Genomic DNA, 18249 nt, shown 5'->3' with positions numbered 1-18249 from the left:
CCCCAAAGTGCAATGCACACTAGAATCTAGAGAAATCGTTCTCTTGAAATTTCTTTGACGTAACGAACCGTGGCGAATTGACTGCCGGGCAAACGTACAGAACAACGAGCGCGCTGTCTTCGCGCAGGAAATCGTTCTCGTCAAGAATCATCATCGGTGCTGGACGGCGGAGGCTTTCTCATTCTCGACACACCTGTCCACGCTCGCATCTGTGTTCCAGATTATTTTTAGGATTGCTCTGGCTCCCGCGTTAGGCACCCACCTATCGGAATCCGTTCGCGAGTCTTCTCCCGCGAGGAAAACATAGTCGAACAACGAACCGCTTTTATTTCGCGGGAAGATAAAGAGCTTGCTCTCGATTGGTTGTCGGCCGAGTGTCGTTGACATCTCTCACACTCGTGTTACCTTGTTACGTAAGCGTACAGAATTCGGCGAGAATGCTGCATGCGTGTGTGAGTGTGCGTGTGTGAAAGAGTCGATGCAGAAGGGAGAGGATCTTTAAGGGATAAATCGTGCTGGCGAGTTCAGCGCACGTCCCGGAGAGGCGCGGCTGAATTGTTGCCCTGAATACAAAACGGCTAAACGAGTTAAATAACGCGTAACGCGACCAAGAGAGAGGAGAGAGGAGAGAAAGAGTGAGAAGAAGAGAGAGAACCCCCCCGCCGAGACGAGCCGTGCCGAGCCGAGCCGAGCTGAGCTCTCTGAGCCTCGTGTCGTAATATTTTAATGGCACACACGTACTCCCCTGTCGCCCCTAACTAGTTTCGCTCGCGAAGCGATTCATCGTGCCCGGTTATGAAATTACGTTTCTCCGCGGAAACGCCGCCGCGGAGAGCCGAGAAACCAGCGGTTTCTCGATCGAGGCGCGTCAACGCGAATCCCCCTTTGCCATTTTTTTAGCGCGCTTTGCCGTTCTATGTTGTTTCGTGCCATTAGGTGCCATTACTTGAACTCGTACGATTATTGAATCAAGACACTATATACATTCTAAGGAGCAGAGGTTAGATGAAGAATTGTTATATGCATCTTAAAGTGTGTACTTTCTTCTACCACTCCTGGAAGTTTCGTTGCAAAATCTGCAAAATTGAACAGTTGATAGCCACTTTTATAAGGCCATGTTTCGTGGCATCTCTCAGGATGCAGATAACCGAACTTTAGCAATTTTTCTGGAATGGACAACATTTTTTATTGAAAAAAATGTTATATACATCTCAAGGATTGCACTTTCATCTACTAGCCCTGTAAATTTCGTTGCAAAATCTGCAAAATTAAACATTTGGTAGCCACTTTTATAAGGCCATGTTTCGTGGCATCTCTCAGGATGCAGATAACCGAACTTTAGCAATTTTTCTGGAATGGACAACATTTTTTATTGAAAAAAATGTTATATACATCTCAAGGATTGCACCATCATCTACTACTCCTGTAAATTTCTTTGCAAAATCTGCAAAATTAAACATTTGGTAGCCACTTTTATGAGATTAGGTGCCCTGCTATTTGCCAGAACGGTAAAAAAATAATTTTATCAATTATTTCGGGACGGAAAAATTTATTTATCGAAAAACTGTTATATACATCTCAAAGTGTACACTTTCATCCGCTACTCCAGGAAAATTCATTAAGAAATCTGTAAAATTAAAGTTTCCGCACAGACTTTTATAAGTCTAGGTACTGTACGTCAGTACGAAAAGTGAGCTTTGGCAATTTTTTCGGGACGGAAAAATTTGTTCATCGAAAAACTGTTATATACATCTCAAAGTGTACACTTTCATCCGCTACTCCAGGAAATTTCATTAAGAAATCTGTAAAATTAAAGTTTCCGCACAGACTTTTATAAGTCTAGGTACTGTACGTCAGTACGAAAAGTGAGCTTTGGCAATTTTTTCGGGACGGAAAAATTTGTTCATCGAAAAACTGTTATATACATCTCGAAGTGTACACTTTCGTCTACCACTCCAGTAAATTTCACTAAGGAATCTGTAAAATTAACGTTTCCGCACAGACTTTTATAAGCCTAAGTGCTGTGCGTCGGTACGAAAAGTTAGCTTTGGCCATTTTTTCGGGACAAAAGTAGCAAGATAGACAATACGGGGGTAGAAGGACGTTTACCAATTAACAATGTTCAATTAACAATGTTCCCGAGACAGAGGGAGGGTATAAATTATCCCGTTGAATGAGAAAAAAACTTGACTGTTAGGGTACATCGTGCCCGAACGACTCCGCTTTGTGCCAGCGTGTCTCGTTAATTGAAGAAAAGCGCGAGCCTCGGATGTTAACGAGGCATTGGCATTTCCCGTCGCGGAATAACGATTTCTCCGGTTGCCAAAAGGCGCATCCGTGATTTCGTGAGCGGATCGCGAAAGCGGGACCAGCGTTTCGGTGTAGCGACGCGGCTCGTCTCGAAATAAAGTCGTCGCGACAAAATAATCCGCGTGTTTTGCGTCATTCACTGGCAGTGAACGCCACGATCGCGCTTAACCGCGTGCTCTGTGTACGTGCCTTTAGATATGGACCTGTTGGATAAAAGCTTCTACAGGAAATGTTTAACGTCTCGGAAAAGTGTGAACTTTAATGATTTTTTTCTGGACGGCACTAATTTTTTATCGAAAAATTATTATATACGTCTTAAAGTACCTACTTTTATCTATGCTTCCTGTAAATTTTGTTTAAAAATTTGTAAAATTGATGATTCAACAGCAAGGGTTCTGTCCTTTGAAGAACAAGTGGAAAGTGAACTTTGACAATTTTTCCGGAGGGGAGAAAATTTTTTATCGAAAAATTGTTATATACGTCTTAAAGTACATACTTTTATCTACCGCTCCTGCAAATTTCGTCGAGAAATCTGTAAAATTTAAAATTTGGCAGGGAATTTCATGAGATGATGTTTTGCAGCATTACTCAGGATGCGGGAGGATTTGACAATTTTTTCGGCAAAGAGAACATTTTTTTTCAAAAAACCATTATATACATCTCAAAGCATGTTGTGTCATTAATTAATTGTTTAAATTTCGTTTAAGTAGTCTGTAAAATTAAAGAATTGGCAGCCAGCATCGCAAAACAAAGTTCCTCAGAAATCGACATTTTCTCTTAACAAAATGGTGGGACAAACATAATTTTCCGCGTGAACGCGGGTCTAAAAATCGCGTGTTTTTAATCGGCGAGGTTTAAAAAAGGCCATCGAAGGTCGCAGCGGTGTTACAATCGACAGCCACGCGTCCGCTTGCGTTGGTATTTTGAAGAATTCCGGAAGTGTAATCGATCGTTATCGGAATTGGAGTAATCAGCGATTCTCGGGACACCGTGTACACGCGAATTATCGCGATGACCCATTGTTTGTTGCACGCGGTTCTGCTTGACAGTCGTCCGTAGCGACGCGACCGAATTAATTGAATCGAAACGCTCGAACGTGTGTCGACCGGCGCGGCGAACAAAATTTATGCGTCTTACCGTTCGAGCTCTCAGTTTTCCTCGTGCACATGCATTGAATAACGCGGCTCGCACTTTAGCCCCGTTCGAACAACGCTTTATATTCTTATTGCCCTCGAGACCCTGTTCCGTAATCATTTTCAAAAAAAAAAAAAAGAAAGAAGCCAGTCCGACGCTGGCCAATTTCTTTCTGATCAGAGTCTCGTCCAATTTTTGTCAAAGCTGCCACTGGTCCCGGAAAATCGACAATTTTCAATCGCTCTATGGCTAAATTAATTTATACGGAGCTGAAGGGAAAGCTAGTTCATTCTACTATTCCTTAGGTATTCAAATAATCCTGTAGAAAATGATCTGTTTAACAATTCGAAGGTTCAAATAAGTTTATCAAAGACCACTCTGATGGTTTGGACATCAGGAGAGGACACTTCAAAAAATTATGATACTGTATTAAAAAATCAATTTCTCAAGCTGAAAATTTTTATACACCTTCCTCAAACTACTATCTAAACGTAGTAAAAATTTAAAATATCTGTGTTTATGCATTTTGATACTAAAAATTCTGAAAGGATCTTCTATTCTTATTTCACTCATTCTCGAAGTGCAACCCTCTCCCCTTTAATTAATTTAAATTCTGTAGAAGTGTTCCACGATCTAACACTAACGCTTGCACAGTACCGTCAGGGTCAGTTTGGACCCACAGTATCAAAATTCTCAGTTCACTGTACTCCAACAATAAATTCGATTTAAAAATACCCGTGTGTAGAGGGACGTATCTCGAGAGAAAAATTAAAAAAAAATTAATAAACAAATCTGGCGGGGATCCCAAGCATCGGTATTCATCAGGAAGGTCCAGCAAGGGTTAAGGTTTGGTTTCGGATCGATAGAGCCACCCGTCGCGCGTCCGGCAATTACCGAAATCGTAAAAGTGCTCTCGCGGTTCTATCGTTGATGTGTGTTCGTTTCGCCGGTATATTTGCATGCCGCAGTAAACGTCCCGTAAAACGTCCAGGAACGTGGCGTTGTAAATTCGAGAATGCTCGTAAGAACATTGTAAACGGTCTCGTTCGTCCGGCTTGTCGGTGGTCCTGTGAAACGAGCTATGATTTTTCGAAACACGAAAAACATCCCCGTGGAGGTCGTTCTCGAAAGTTTCAACTCTTTTCCAACGGTGGCCACGTTCGATTTATCACCAGACCGCGGATGTCTGTTGCAAAACAAAAATTGTCTGCATCGTTTTCGAGGTACCGGAGCCGAATGAAAATTTATTTCTTCCTTGAACAATTTTAATAAGCTGTCGATAATTTATCTTTCTACCGTTTCATGGTATCGCTCGGGTTTCTGCATATCCGAGGTTGCACACGGAAGTTTATTTCGAGTGTCCGGCGGCCGAGTTCGAGGCTTCCGTCGCGTTTCATAGCGTTCAGATTCGCGACATTAGGAAATTAGCGGATCGAGACCGGGAAATCGTCGGTGACTTCGTTCGGGAGCGAAACTCTGCCAGTGACAATCGTTTAGGCCACCCTCCGGTGCGTGAAGAACACATGAGCCGTTTAATACTTAAGCGCAAGGCTTCGATGGTAGCCAGTTCTTTGATTGCATGCCATTTGGTTAAGCACGGTTCGAGTTTCGAACGAATTTCTCTGACGCTGGAAATTACTGTTTCGGTACAAACTTAAAAATACAAATTTTTAAAAATACCCGGAGCAGCATATGTAGCACTAAAAATAATTGGATGCTGTCCTAGAAACATGGAGGAGTCTTCAGGATTTTCTTGGGATGAAATTTTAAATCCAAACAGGAAGGCGAAGAACAAATGCAAGAGCTTAGAGGATCCATTATGCAGATGACGCTATTAAAAAGTCAGATGGGTTAAGGGTGGTTTGTTAGCGAAAAGGGTTGTGTTTGTTTGTAAACGACGCTGCGTTCAGCTCGAATATAAAATAAATCACTATTTCGAGCGGCCTCCGTGGCGAGTTTACGGATTGGCGCGGATCTCCGGTCGTTAATTATCCGAAAAAACCCGATTCTGACGAAACTGGCGATTTTGGCTCCGCTCTCTGTGTCCGTGACAACGAGGCTTTCCGCGTCACAATTTCGGAAAAACCGCGGAAGACACACGTGTGCCGACGGAAATATTTTTCATATAACTCAGAAATAAAATAGTTTCAAAACAGCTCACAAATCCGTAAAAATGGCTGCCACGTTTATAAAACGATGTGCTTTGACAATTTACTCGAGGTGAAAAAATTTTCTAATTAAAAATCTACTATATACATCTTAAAATATTCACTTATATCCGTGGGTCCTGTAAATTTGGGTAAGAAATCTTCAAAATTAAAGATTTGGCGGCCATTTTTATGAGATGAAGTGCCTCGCTATCAGTCAGAAGGTGGAAAGTGAGGTTTAACAATTTTTTGTGGGGAGGATAATTTTTTTTGTTAAAAATCCACTATATACATCTGAAAGTTTACTCTTTCAACTGTGGGTCCTGTAAGTTTGAATCAGAAATTTTCAAAATTGAAGCTTTGGCTGCCATTTTTATGAGAGAAGGTGCCACACAATCAGTCAGAAGGTTGAAAAGTGAGGTTTAGTCATTTTCTCTAAAGAGAAAAATTCTTTTATTAAAAATCCACTATATACATCTGAAAATTTACACTTTAATTAGTGTGTGTTTTATCGACGAAAATATTGTTACAGTATCAGTTTGGTACACCGTGGGAAATTTGTCAAGGGAATCGCGAACCGCCCTCTCCTCTCTCTTTAACTCTCTCTCTCTCTCTTTGTCTCTCCACTTGTCCCGCAGTTTCGTTTTCGAGAGGGAAACTGCGAAATTAATCGAATCGTTGTTGTTCGATGCTTTGGACCAGGACCGATCGGCCGCACTTCCGGCGAACTTCCACCAAGGGATTTTTGTTCAGAGAGGGAGAGAGAGAGAGAGAGAGAGAGGGAGAGAGGAGAGCAATAGTAGTCGAACTCGAGGCAAATTGAACCAACTTTCGCGACTCGCGAAGTCACGAAGCAACTCGAAACTTTTCATCCGCTCGATGCGAGCCGACAGTGTAACCCTCCGCCGAGAGAGATGGGTCCGATGGACCCACCAACAAAATTGTTATTCCTCCCGATTCAACTTTCCCGGATTTTCCTAACTGCTTGCAGAAATTTCTTTCGATTCTGCTTCGCGAGATCGAGCGGCTGACTTCGCGAATGCGAGAGAAGCGAAGGCGGTCTTCTGCAAAAATGCAGTTTGATATTTTTGAAGGAAAGTTTGGAGAAATCCCGTGATTCTGTGCCACTAGTCTCAGCGTGAACTTGTTCACTCAATTTTACAGAAAATCGTTTCTGAACGATAGAAACTTATTTTGAAATTTTTACATAGGATTAGACCGAGGATTTTTATGCAAAATTATTTTCAAGCTATGAAAAGCTGGAAATATTTCCCATCAATTAATTTTTCCTATGAATATCTGTCGATGTTTATTGATGAATCAATGATTGACTAACAGGATGGGGTTCTTTTGTGTTCGCAGGAGTTCTACGAGATCGTCGAAACCCTTTGGAAGGACCGGGGCGTCCAGCAGAGCTTCGAGAGGAGTAACGAGTACCAACTAATCGACTGCGCCAAATAGTGAGTGCCATTTTCGAATATCCTGCCAACTCCAATCGGGGAAACCTGCAGAAAAACTGTGGAACACATTTCCCTCGTTTACTGAACGTAAGAGAGGGTAGTTTCGCCCCCTAGCGCTAAACTACCGTATCCAGAAAAATCCCAATTACTATCACCCATCCCATCCCGATAGACGGCTAGTCTTGCTTGTTAGACTGTTTTCATGCTTCTGTGCCAAGGGTAGTTGCACAGGGGGGTAGTATCGCAGGAAAATCGCTTGCAAAGAGCGTCGCGACGACGGCGGCGCTTTCGCGGTGCCATTATCGTCGCGTAAACGCGTTATCGTCCGTGCTTCTTATCGTGATCGTGATATCAGTAGCCCGAGGGGGCAGATTAGAATAGCCGCGCGCTGCGAGCCAGCCGAGAGGAGCATCCAGCACGGTGTCGAGCCAGGTAATATAACTTCACCCTCTTATTTTTATCGGGAGACCCGCGTCAACGCCTGTCCCGCTGCTTTCACATTGCGATATTCTTGGGAACACTTCACGTTCTTATAATTTTCAGAACCCTATCAGACACGGTGGTCCGCGACGCCATTTTTAATTATTCTTCAATTCATATCCAAACGCAATTTATTAAACTCTCAGTACGGCTCAAATTCTAATCTTCAAACATAGAACAATATAATATAGCACAATTCGCGATTCAGTACAATTTTTAATCTTCAAATATAGAATAATATAATATAATTCTCAATTCAGTATAGTACAATTTCAAGTACAGGACAAATTCCTTCAGACTTTCTCAGTTATTCAGCAGGGGTGCCCCTGACTACCTGCAACCCTCATACACGTGTGCATTTCCTAACTCGTTGCCTTGTGAAGGGGTACACGCACGTGCAACAGGGTTGCAGTCAGTCAGGAGTGCTCCTAACAGGTAATTATCGAGCAACCAATCTCGAACGCGCTCTCCCCTCCACTCCAACGTTTCTACTCTCCCTGTAAGCCACACTAAATGATAAAAGTAACGTGTATGAAGGCTGCATGCAGCTAGGAGTGAACGCGAACGTTCATACTCCGAGGAAAAAACATTTTCCTACTGTTGAAAGTTTGTCAACTATCTTAGACGTTCCTTCACAAATTCTTTGCAGCGCAGTTGATACATAATCTGCTGCATTAATAACAAAACAGGAAAGATGCAATTTAACACGTTCGTCGCCGCATCACCCATACGTGGGTGACGGAATTATTTGTGCAGGTTTTAAAATGAATTTTTACGTTGATATATTCATTGTACTAAACTTGATTAGGATCTGTTACACGCAAGAAAGTTGGAGGATTACTCAGTATCATACATTTAATTTTTTGCAATTTTTATTTCATTAAATAACTTACTTTGATTTTATGGAATTTTTCGGGTTTATAGTTGGGCGTTCAAAGTGTTGAATCAATAGAAAAAAAAAACTCGATAAATCCGTACAAATATCGACAGAAGAGTTTTCACAGACATTTTTGTCAAGCTCCTCTTTCATGCAACATTTTCATTTCTCACGAAGATCCGCCGCACCGGTGCAAAGCACGCGGATTACAAAAATTCTTAATGACCAGTCGAAATCAATTTAACGACGGGACATCAATGAATCCTGGCGCTCAACACTTTCGCGGTTCTGCAACTTCGGAAGCGTTCCCGTGACCGCGTTACACCGTGACAGTTACACCGTTACATCCGTGTGTATACATGGGCCTGTGACACCGATTTAATGCCAATGAAGACAATGCTTTAACGAGGTAATCGCTTTAATAGGGGCCACTCTCGTGCGGTCCGCGTTCGCCCAGGGGTTCTCGGCTAGTTCTGCATACTTTTTCCTTTTGCTCGATTCTCGAGCACCGACACGCACACACACACTTACTTTCGCGTGCAGCATAGTTATTTTTAGCAACAAGCAGCAAATTATCGTTCGTTTTCCTTGTGTGAACAGCTGGACCGGTCTCATGAAGCGTTTCGCGTCCACGCGAATCGAGATCTTCGGAGCTGATCGCTAATCTTCCTGTACAATTTTCTACAGGCCGTTCGCGGTGGAAATCGAATCGGTACGAATCGTGGTGATTTTTCGGGAACCTGTTCTCGATGATTTATACATGTCGCCCCTGTATACCCCTCTAAAGGCCTCGGACGCCGAGGAGCGTGAACATAACACGGTAACATGTCTCCTGGGCGATAAACGACGCTTGGAAGACCGGCGTTGCTGACATATATCGAGAATTCACTGTACAACGATCAGGGGTTTTTCTCCGATGGTGTAAAAGCTCTGTGGGTTGAGTACGTTGGAGAGGAGCCTGCTCCAGCTCGAAAATATCGGACGAAATCGTTCGATTCTTCGAGCCTGGCCTGCCCGACGATGTGGTCCCCCTTTCACGAGCTAACCGGCCGGGCTGCTCGTCAACTTTAGAACAGCCCCGGGAACCCGATAAATTTCTATAAATCAGCGAAAAACCGTACCTCCCGGGGCCGAGCCGCGCGGCTCGTCCCGGTCCAGCAGGTCGCTTGAAACACGTGTGTGTCCCTTTGAGGAATTACATAGACGTGGCACAGGTTGTTGCACTGGATATCGTGGGCAAACGGGCGTGAATCTACAGTGTAAACGCGAAACTTATCCGCTACGCCAACAGACCGCCGAGCATGTGACTTCGTTTGCCGTCCATCAATTCGTCAAACAGTTTAATTAGACGACGAGACCTCGAGCTCTATCTCTCTCTATTTCTCTCTATTTCTCTCTCTCTCTCTCTCTCTCTCTCTCGGTTTACTTAGCATTCGGCCGCAACCTTGCACGTCGCTTCAACATCTTCCTGTACGATCAACCTGCCATTACACCGTCGAAAAATTAGAACCGGCTCGCCGGACGATCGTTCTTTCCTGGCTGAATGAACTTAATCGGACACCCGGTATTTTTAGAATACTATTTCGTTTCGCCGGCTTTTCGAAGCTTTCGCCCCTTTTTTTCTACGCTGCGAGTCTCTTTCCGAGCAACGAAACCCTGAAACTAATCGGGATCCTTTGGCTCCCGAGCTGAATGAACTTAATCACCTGTCGACAGTCGTATTTTTAGAATACTATTTCGTCTCGACGACTTTCCGAACTCTCCTCCTCTTCTTCTTCTTCCTCTTCTTTTTCGTTGTCGTCGTTCTTTCGTTTGGTTGGAGCGAGCTGAATGAACTGATCAGTGGGATAGGCAGGAATTGCCCTGTGGGACGTGGGTTTGGCTCGGGGTTAGTCGGGAGCCAAGAAACCACGCCTACAAAAATATTGTGTGAAGGCTGTACGAGGATCTTCGAAGCTATTGGATTCTTGGACGGTGCAAATTTTTCTGTGGGACACCCCGAGTCTGTGGAAAGTGGGAGCAGGTCAGCCACGCCTCCTTAGGACAGGCCACACCCCCCATGGCTAGCCACACCTCCTTGAATCTCGACGAACTTTTCAGAACTAGATTTTTAAGGAATAGAAGGTTCAGATTGATAGTAGACAAAGATAACTGTTCCTCTCCTGGTTTTGTCAAAAGCGTGAGCAACGAAGCCACGCCTCCTCAGAACAGGTCACACCCCCTCATGGCTAGCCACACCTCCTTGAATCCCGACGAAGGTAGACATTTTCAGGACTAGATCTTTAAGGAATAGAAGGTTCAGATTGATAGTAGACAAAGATTGTCCCCCTACTGGTTTTGTCAAAATCGTGAGCAACGAAGCCACGCCTCCTAAAAACAGGTCACGCCTACTTGACGGAGAGCAGAACTTCCCGACTCTAGATTTTTAGAAATCAATAAGAGCTGATCGCGAACAAAGATCATCCTATTGGACGCTGTCTGGACTCCATAAAAATTGCGAGCAACAAAGCCACGCCTCCTCAGTGGAAACCACGCCCACCAAACAGACAGCAGGTGTCTGCACAGCCACGTTTTTCCAAGTGGAGACTCCACAGTGTGCAGAGAAAAACTTGTACGGGGTATAAAATCGAAAAGAAAGAAGTGCCAGGTAAAATAGTGATCAAAGCTTTAAAAGGGGGAAGATTCGGGTTCGATTAACTGGCCCGTTGGCCGATCGAGCGGCTCCTTTTTCCCTGGCGTCGATGTTTTCTAGGGAAAAATGTTGGAGATAGCGGGTCGCGCCTCGGTTAACTGCACCTGGCCGAGGCTCGCGTGAATTTTTCAGGCTCTCTCTCCTCTCTTTCTCTCCCCTTTTTTCTGTTTTCCCTCGATTCTCTCGGCCGTCCTCTCTTGTGCAGCGAGGAAACCGTTCGATGGAAATAGCGCATCGTATTTTTAGGGAGCACCGGTTCCGATATATAACGGAGGCGTTCGCGTGCGGCGGGTTAGAGGGACGCGCGAGATCGCTGTAATTTCGCCGGGCTGTTTGCTAAACATGCTTTTCACCGGGAGAAAATACGTGGGATCTCTCTCTCTCTCTCTCTCTCTCTCTCTTTCTTCTTCCTCTTCGAGAAGAAAAGAAGGAGAGAAAAATTGCTAGTGTCGGAGAGAACGATCCGCGAAACAGATCGTGGCGAAATCGCGAGGCTTGTTGAACGCGCGAGCCGCGCGCGGTTCAGTATCGCGAGATAAAAGGAATATGGGCCAACAAACAGCCGGCCCGAAATATCTCGAATTTGAGTCACTGTGCGCGCCGTGAATAAATATTTGTTCGACAAGAATACGGGAGGGCGATACAACAACGGGCCTGATTATCGATTGTTGGCTCAGTCGGAGTCATTTCTTCGCCGAACAATCCTGCTCGGTCTGCTTCGCCCGATCAAATTCTCGCCGTGATTGCGAACGTTTTCCACCCTGCCAACCAGAGGATTCAATCTGCTTCTTGCTCCTAAACATAGGTCACGCCCACTTTACACTATAACTCGTAGAGAGGAAGTCGTCTTGTTGAATTACAGGGTATATCAAATTTAAATCATTCGTGGACAAAGGTTGCTCCGCAGGACACTGTCTTTGCTTCGTGAAAATTGTGAGCAACGAAGCCACGCCTCCTAAAGTCAAGCCACGCCTTCTCGAACTCCTACAAAGATAGAACAAGGCTTTTCAGGATTAGATTTTAGAAAATGTAGGATTTAGGCAGACATAGATAGACATTTAAGTTTATGAAACATAAGAGCACTGAAGCCACGCCTGCTTAGAACTGGCCACACCTCCTCGAACTCCTACAATTAGAAACCAGGATTTTCTACATCTAGATTTGTAGGAAATACAGGTTGTAGACTATTGATAGGCTAAGAGTGTTTCGTGTGACACTTTCTCGGCTCTGTAAAAATTGTGAGTAACGAAGCCACGCCTCCTCAGGCCTGGCCACACCTACAATCAGCAGACAGGATTTTCTACACCTAGATTTTTAGAGAACACAATGCGTAGACAATTCCTGGGCAAAGACTGTCCCATGGAGCACTTTCTCGGCTCAGTAAAAATTGTGAGCAACGAAGCCACGCCTCCTCAGCCTTCCAAAGCATCTAAAATCCTCAACCCTTAATTTCCTCCATGGAAACCAATTCCGCTGCAAGAGGATCGGTTTAGAGCACCGCTAGAAAACTTTGTCCCAGCACTCGGAGAGACCCCGACGATCTCCTCCTAATATCAAAGTCTCCAAACAATGGATCTGCCGGACAATTCGATTCTCGGCTTATGCAATCGACAGTCCGTCGATTCGCAGTCGCTTTGACCTCGTTCGTACTCCGAGGGACGGTCCCTGTCGAACGGAAGCTTTAAACGATTGTAACCCTTGATACCAAAACCGAATTACGGGACGAAAAAAGAAAAAACAAACGAAGTGGTTCTGTTCCCAACGGTGGTAGCAATAACAGACTCGACAAAGATGGAGGTAGAGAGAGAGGGAGAGAGGAAGAGAGAGAGAGAGAGAGAGAGAGAGAGAGAGCTCGTAAATTCCGTGGCAGTTAACGCGCTCGCTAGCTGGCGCTGCGTTTTAACGAGGGAATTAATTGTTCGGACGCGTGTCGGCGATCAGGAGAATAAACGGTTAATGGTTTCGGACAGTGCGACACACCTGGACGGTCTCTGTTAGGTAGCACACACCCTATTCGCTCGATGTAACGTTGTTACAAACCAAAGAGAGGAAGAGAGGGGGACTTGCCAAGGTCGCGCGGGCGTTACATGCCGCGATAACGAGAAAATCGTTCTGCTGTCGCCACTGGGTCACGACCTCCTTCCTCTTTCAATTCTCCGGAGGTCGATAACCTCATTTCTGTCTGAGCGCGCCAATTTCGTGACCTACCTTCTCCGCGAGAGCCTACACACACACACACACACATGCACAGACATACGCGCGCATACACACACGTATTCGCGCGCGTGTCCTTTATATGCCGGGTGTCCTCCGGCATCGAGCGAAAATCAATCTCGCCGATTCGCGGTTTCGCAAATTTACTCGAGCCGCCCACCAATTTCGACGGCTCCTTACCCGTCGACCCTTTCGGGATAGGCGAGCTTAATTGCCGGCTTGCGGTTTCCACCACCTTGCCACCGGAGGAATCTCTGTCGGGTTCAAAGCGAGGTTCAGCGTTCGAACAAAGCGGGTGTCCTTGGAAAAACTGTCTTGCGAAATGGTCGGTATGGATCCCTGGGTTCTCTGGCTGGATCTAGACGATCTTTTCGACACTTCTAATTAGTTGCAGATGCCTCGAACTAGTCTCGTTTAGCTCCGGTTAGACCTGGCAAGCTCTCCCTACCCCTGCGTTCTAATTAACCCCTTGCACTATATTTCACGGCTACAACGATTAACGACTTCTCGTTTGTAATTTACTAGCGGGAAAAAGGTAAATTCGTATTTCATTCCCGAATGGATAAATATTGACAGTTAGATAGAATTCTATTTTAATTAAAGGGGAATTAAGAAGATCTTTTCTCGATATGTGTCGCAAATAACTGGCAGATAAAAGTCGCTGAACTATCCCCACTACCGCGGGGGCATACCCCGTGAGGGGCCTCGCAACTCGAGAGATCTCCTATCTAATAATCTCTACTATCTAATAGAATCTCCTGGACGATATATGTCGCTGGCAAGACCCGTGTTGTCGAGAAATATCGAGAAACCACTGTATTCAGCAGATTCCATGGGTCGATTGGAACGGCTCTAGGAACTCCGTAAGAATACGCCGCCAGATATGTGTGTGTAGCCAGGCTCCAGAACCATCCCTATACGCTGCCAGTTATCTCTCGTTAGCCCTATCCAGCCTGAGCTACCCCTAACCACCCCAATCTCGCTCCACATCAAACACTCTACCGCAGAGCACGGTCGACGGCAAAATGGAGGCCGCGTGGACCCAAACCTCGCTAACTGCCGAACAAATAAGGGCTCGAGTCTCACTTTGAACCGGTCAAATTATTAACCCTTCGCTCGCTCGAAACACTAAAAAATTTGTAAACGATCATGCAGAAAGATCCTAGAAAAAAGCTGTAGAGAGATCGAGGATTTCGCATGGAAATGATCGTTCCCGGGTCGAAACCCCGTATCGCCGTATACCACCGACCTGTAAATATATTACCCGCCGTCAACCGACTGTGGAAGGCCTGAGCAACGGCACTGGTGTCAAAGCGAAGAGAGAGAAAGAGAGGTAGAAGAGAGAAGAGAAGAGAGACCCCGACCGACCCGCCCCTGCCCAGGGGGTTGGTTCTCGTCGCACCTATACACAACAAACCAACCCCCTGGGCTTACTTGCTCGCTCGCTTTCTCATACATACCTGCACGAGAAGAGAGAGAGAGGAGGGAGGGCCTGTACAGAGAGTCTGTACGTACGATTGATGGCGAGCAACGGTGGCAGTGACCCATGACCCGGATTGGAAACTGGGTGCCAGAGAGGCATACCCGGCGAGGCCGAGAGGGCGAGAGTTGGGGTTAGGATAGGACACCGACGGGGGATCGATTTTCCCTCTTGGTGCGCTCTATCCACCCTAGACACCGGCCTGGGGAGGGTCTTTCGCTCCCGGAGAGATAGAGAGGGCGAAGCCTGAAGCAAGAGGAGAATAGAGGATCTCGCTCTTCCTCTTCTTTCTAGGGTCTTCCGCTCCGAGAGAGTGAGACACGGACAGAGAGAGAGAGAGAGAGAGAAGGGGCCGAAGTTCGAAGCAAGAGGAAAATATCTCTCTCTTCCTCCTCTCCCGTCCCCCTCCCTCTGCTCCCTCCGTTCGTTCGCCCTCACAGAAAACCACCCTTCGACTCACCCAACCACTTCCGCCCTCCAACGTGTGTGTTATCGTGCCGGTTTCGCGATGCCAGCCACCAAGGAGATCCTGCAACTCTCTTCCGCTCCTGGACCGGAGAACTCTAACCCCTTTCTCCTCAGGGATCACCGACGATTAGACTCCCAACCCTTCTTCCCCGAACTTTGAATTTTCACCCAACTCGATATATAGAACAATTGATCACTGGACATTTTTCCCGCCCGTGATCATTTCTGTGCGATTCTGCCGGAAGAGGTCATTGCAGTGACCCCTCTTTGTTTTTTGACTCGAAAGATTAATGATAGGAATCCAGAAGCTTCAGTGTAGCTGTCATTTAAAAATTGATTATGATCATATAACTAAAAATGTTGCGAATTAAAGCTTGGGAAATGTTGAGAAAATAATTCCGAGGGCCCACGGTTCATCAAAGCCTCGCCATAATAATGTCTACAAGATGTCTTGATAACGTCTTGATATAACTAGAAATGTTGCGAATTAAAGCTTGAGAAATACAGTGACTTCTCGATATATGTCGCCAAGGCCTGGACGGTAAACGTCGCGGGATTATCCCCACTACCGCGGGGAACACCCCGTGAGGAGCCTCGGACGCCGAGGAGTGTAAACATAACACGATAACATGTCTCCTGGACGATACAAGACGAGACCCGTGACATATATCGTGAACTCACTGTATAGAGAAAATAATTCCAAGGGGCCACGGTTATGCGCCAAAGCATCGCGATAATAATGTCCGTGTGAAATATGCTCGAGGAATGGATTGATTAACGGTGTTTTTTCTCTGTTGTTTCAGTTTCCTAGATAAGGTAGCGATTGTTAAGCAACCGGATTACACCCCCACGGAGCAGGTAAGCAGCAATGATTACAATAATTAATTTCGATTGGCATGTTTCACGGCCGTTGACGCGTGTGTATCTGTTTGCAGGACATCCTCAGGTGTCGCGTCCTCACGTCCGGTATCTTCGAGACGCGGTTTCAAGTCGACAAAGTAAACTTTCAGTAAGTCCCCGTGTGTGTCTCTCTGCCGATAGCTCTCTCTCGTCGCTTTCCAGCGTCGTCTAACTATATATAGCCGACGTATTACAGTAACATCGGCCGACGATAAATATAACGCGAAGCAGCGACGCGCGTCTCATCCCCGGCCTGTGTCCTACGGTTCTCTCTTCTCTCTGTGCGTGTTTTTCTGTGTGTATATATATATATATATATGTATATATATGTGGTTGCGTGTGTGTATGTATGGATGTGTATGTGTGCGTGAATGTTGTAGGAGATGTGTACGGGAGTGTGTGTTTGGTTGGTGTGCAAGGGTGGGTAGTAGTCTCTCTGTGTGTATTAACAGTAACACACAACGGGCGACTTACGTGAACACGCTGTGTGCATGCACAGCGAAATCCGTTAGCCGCGTTAACGCCTCCGCAACTTTATTATATTTCCCCCTTTTTTTTCTGTCCGCTCGACGGACTCGGATTCTCCGCTCCACATTGTCCTCGCAGCAACGTTTTTCTATTGGCAGAAATTATCGAATCGATTCTAGCACTCGCTGCCCCACGAACCGGGGTCGAACGGGCCCTGCAGTCTTTTTATCCTCCGAGAGAAATAGAGAGAAAGAGAGAAAAAGAGGCTTGATACGCTCTGAAAATAACTGTTCTTTATTAGTCGATTGCGGAAAAGCCGAACGAAAATTTATTAATCGATTTCAACCCTTTGGGGGTGAGCTAGTGGTTTATCAAGTTACTTTAGCTGTCGAAACATAGGACGTTTCATATGCAAGAACCTAACGTTCAATTATTGTTTGTACCATATTTATCGATTCGGCCCGTGAACGGCTCACGTGTGTGCCGGGGTCGAACGGGCCCTGCAGTCTTTTTATCCTCCGAGAGAAATAGAGAGAAAGAGAGAGAGAGAGAGAGAGAAACGCTCCGAAAATAACTGTTTTTTATTAGTCGATTGCGGGGAAGCCGAACGAAAATTTATTAATCGATTTCAACCCTTTGGGGGTGAGCTAGTGGTTTATCAAGTTACTTTAGCTGTCGAAACATAGGACGTTTCATATGCAAGAACCTAACGTTCAATTATTGTTTGTACCATATTTATCGATTCGGCCCGTGAACGGCTCACGTGTGTACACCGTGACGGGTTCGTGGATCGAAGGAGAAATGATCGTATCGATGATTGCAGTATGTTCGATGTCGGTGGCCAGAGGGACGAGAGGAGAAAGTGGATACAGTGCTTCAACGACGTAACGGCAATCATATTCGTAACGGCGTGCAGTAGTTATAACATGGTACTCAGGGAGGACCCGACGAAGCTCCGACTCAGAGAGAGTCTCGATCTCTTCAAAAGCATTTGGAACAATCGGTAACATAAACTTCCTAATCGCCGATAAGAGTAACGCGTCTCCATCTCTTTTGCTATCAAAATAGTTATTAAGTGATTACATCGATCAGTTGGTAGCAAAAAGGGTTGAACGGTGTTACGATTCGTGAAGGGTTCCTGTGTTTGACCAGCGTCTCGTTTCTGTTGCAGGTGGCTCCGCACAATTTCCGTAATCTTATTTTTAAACAAACAGGATCTGTTAGCGGAGAAGGTGAAAGCAGGCAAGCACAAATTAGCGGACTATTTCCCAGAGTTCTCGCGGTACCAGACGCCGGACGAACCCGGCGTTCCCGCAGACACCTCGGAACCTCCTGACGTCATAAGGGCCAAGTACTTCATTAGGGACGAGTTTCTGGTAAGCGAGACAATAGGATCGGAACACCTCCTGCAAACTCGTTTTCCACAAACGACGCCGCTATTGTTCGGCCACGTCAACATCACCCCCTTAGAACAAGTCTCGTACACCTAGAACGATGTTCAGCAGAAAATTCCCAACCACTCAAAATTGTTTTGTTAACCCCGATCCACTCCAAAACAACTCTCACAACGAGAACCAGAATAAAAATCAAATCCAAAAGGGAAAGAACCGCGGCAAGAC

The 18249-nt window shown here is 45.6% G+C and overlaps 1 protein-coding gene across 1 annotated transcript in view; it reads left to right on the top strand.

Moving 5' to 3' along the window:
- The window catches only part of Galphas (G protein alpha s subunit), a 37954-nt gene that overhangs the window by 17071 nt on the left and 2634 nt on the right, over positions 1-18249 (top strand). Inside the window, exons 5-9 of the mRNA XM_076799797.1 lie at positions 6954-7051; positions 16066-16120; positions 16198-16271; positions 17454-17633; positions 17802-18006. Coding sequence (XP_076655912.1) covers positions 6954-7051; positions 16066-16120; positions 16198-16271; positions 17454-17633; positions 17802-18006 — 612 coding nt within the window. The remainder of the gene's footprint in view (positions 1-6953; positions 7052-16065; positions 16121-16197; positions 16272-17453; positions 17634-17801; positions 18007-18249) is intronic.

This window comes from Halictus rubicundus, chromosome 13 (genome assembly GCF_050948215.1).
Source record: "Halictus rubicundus isolate RS-2024b chromosome 13, iyHalRubi1_principal, whole genome shotgun sequence".
NCBI classification, from domain to species: domain Eukaryota; kingdom Metazoa; phylum Arthropoda; class Insecta; order Hymenoptera; family Halictidae; genus Halictus; species Halictus rubicundus.
The sequence above is the reverse complement of the archived record's forward strand: the minus strand, read 5'-3'. Positions and strand labels throughout refer to the sequence as shown.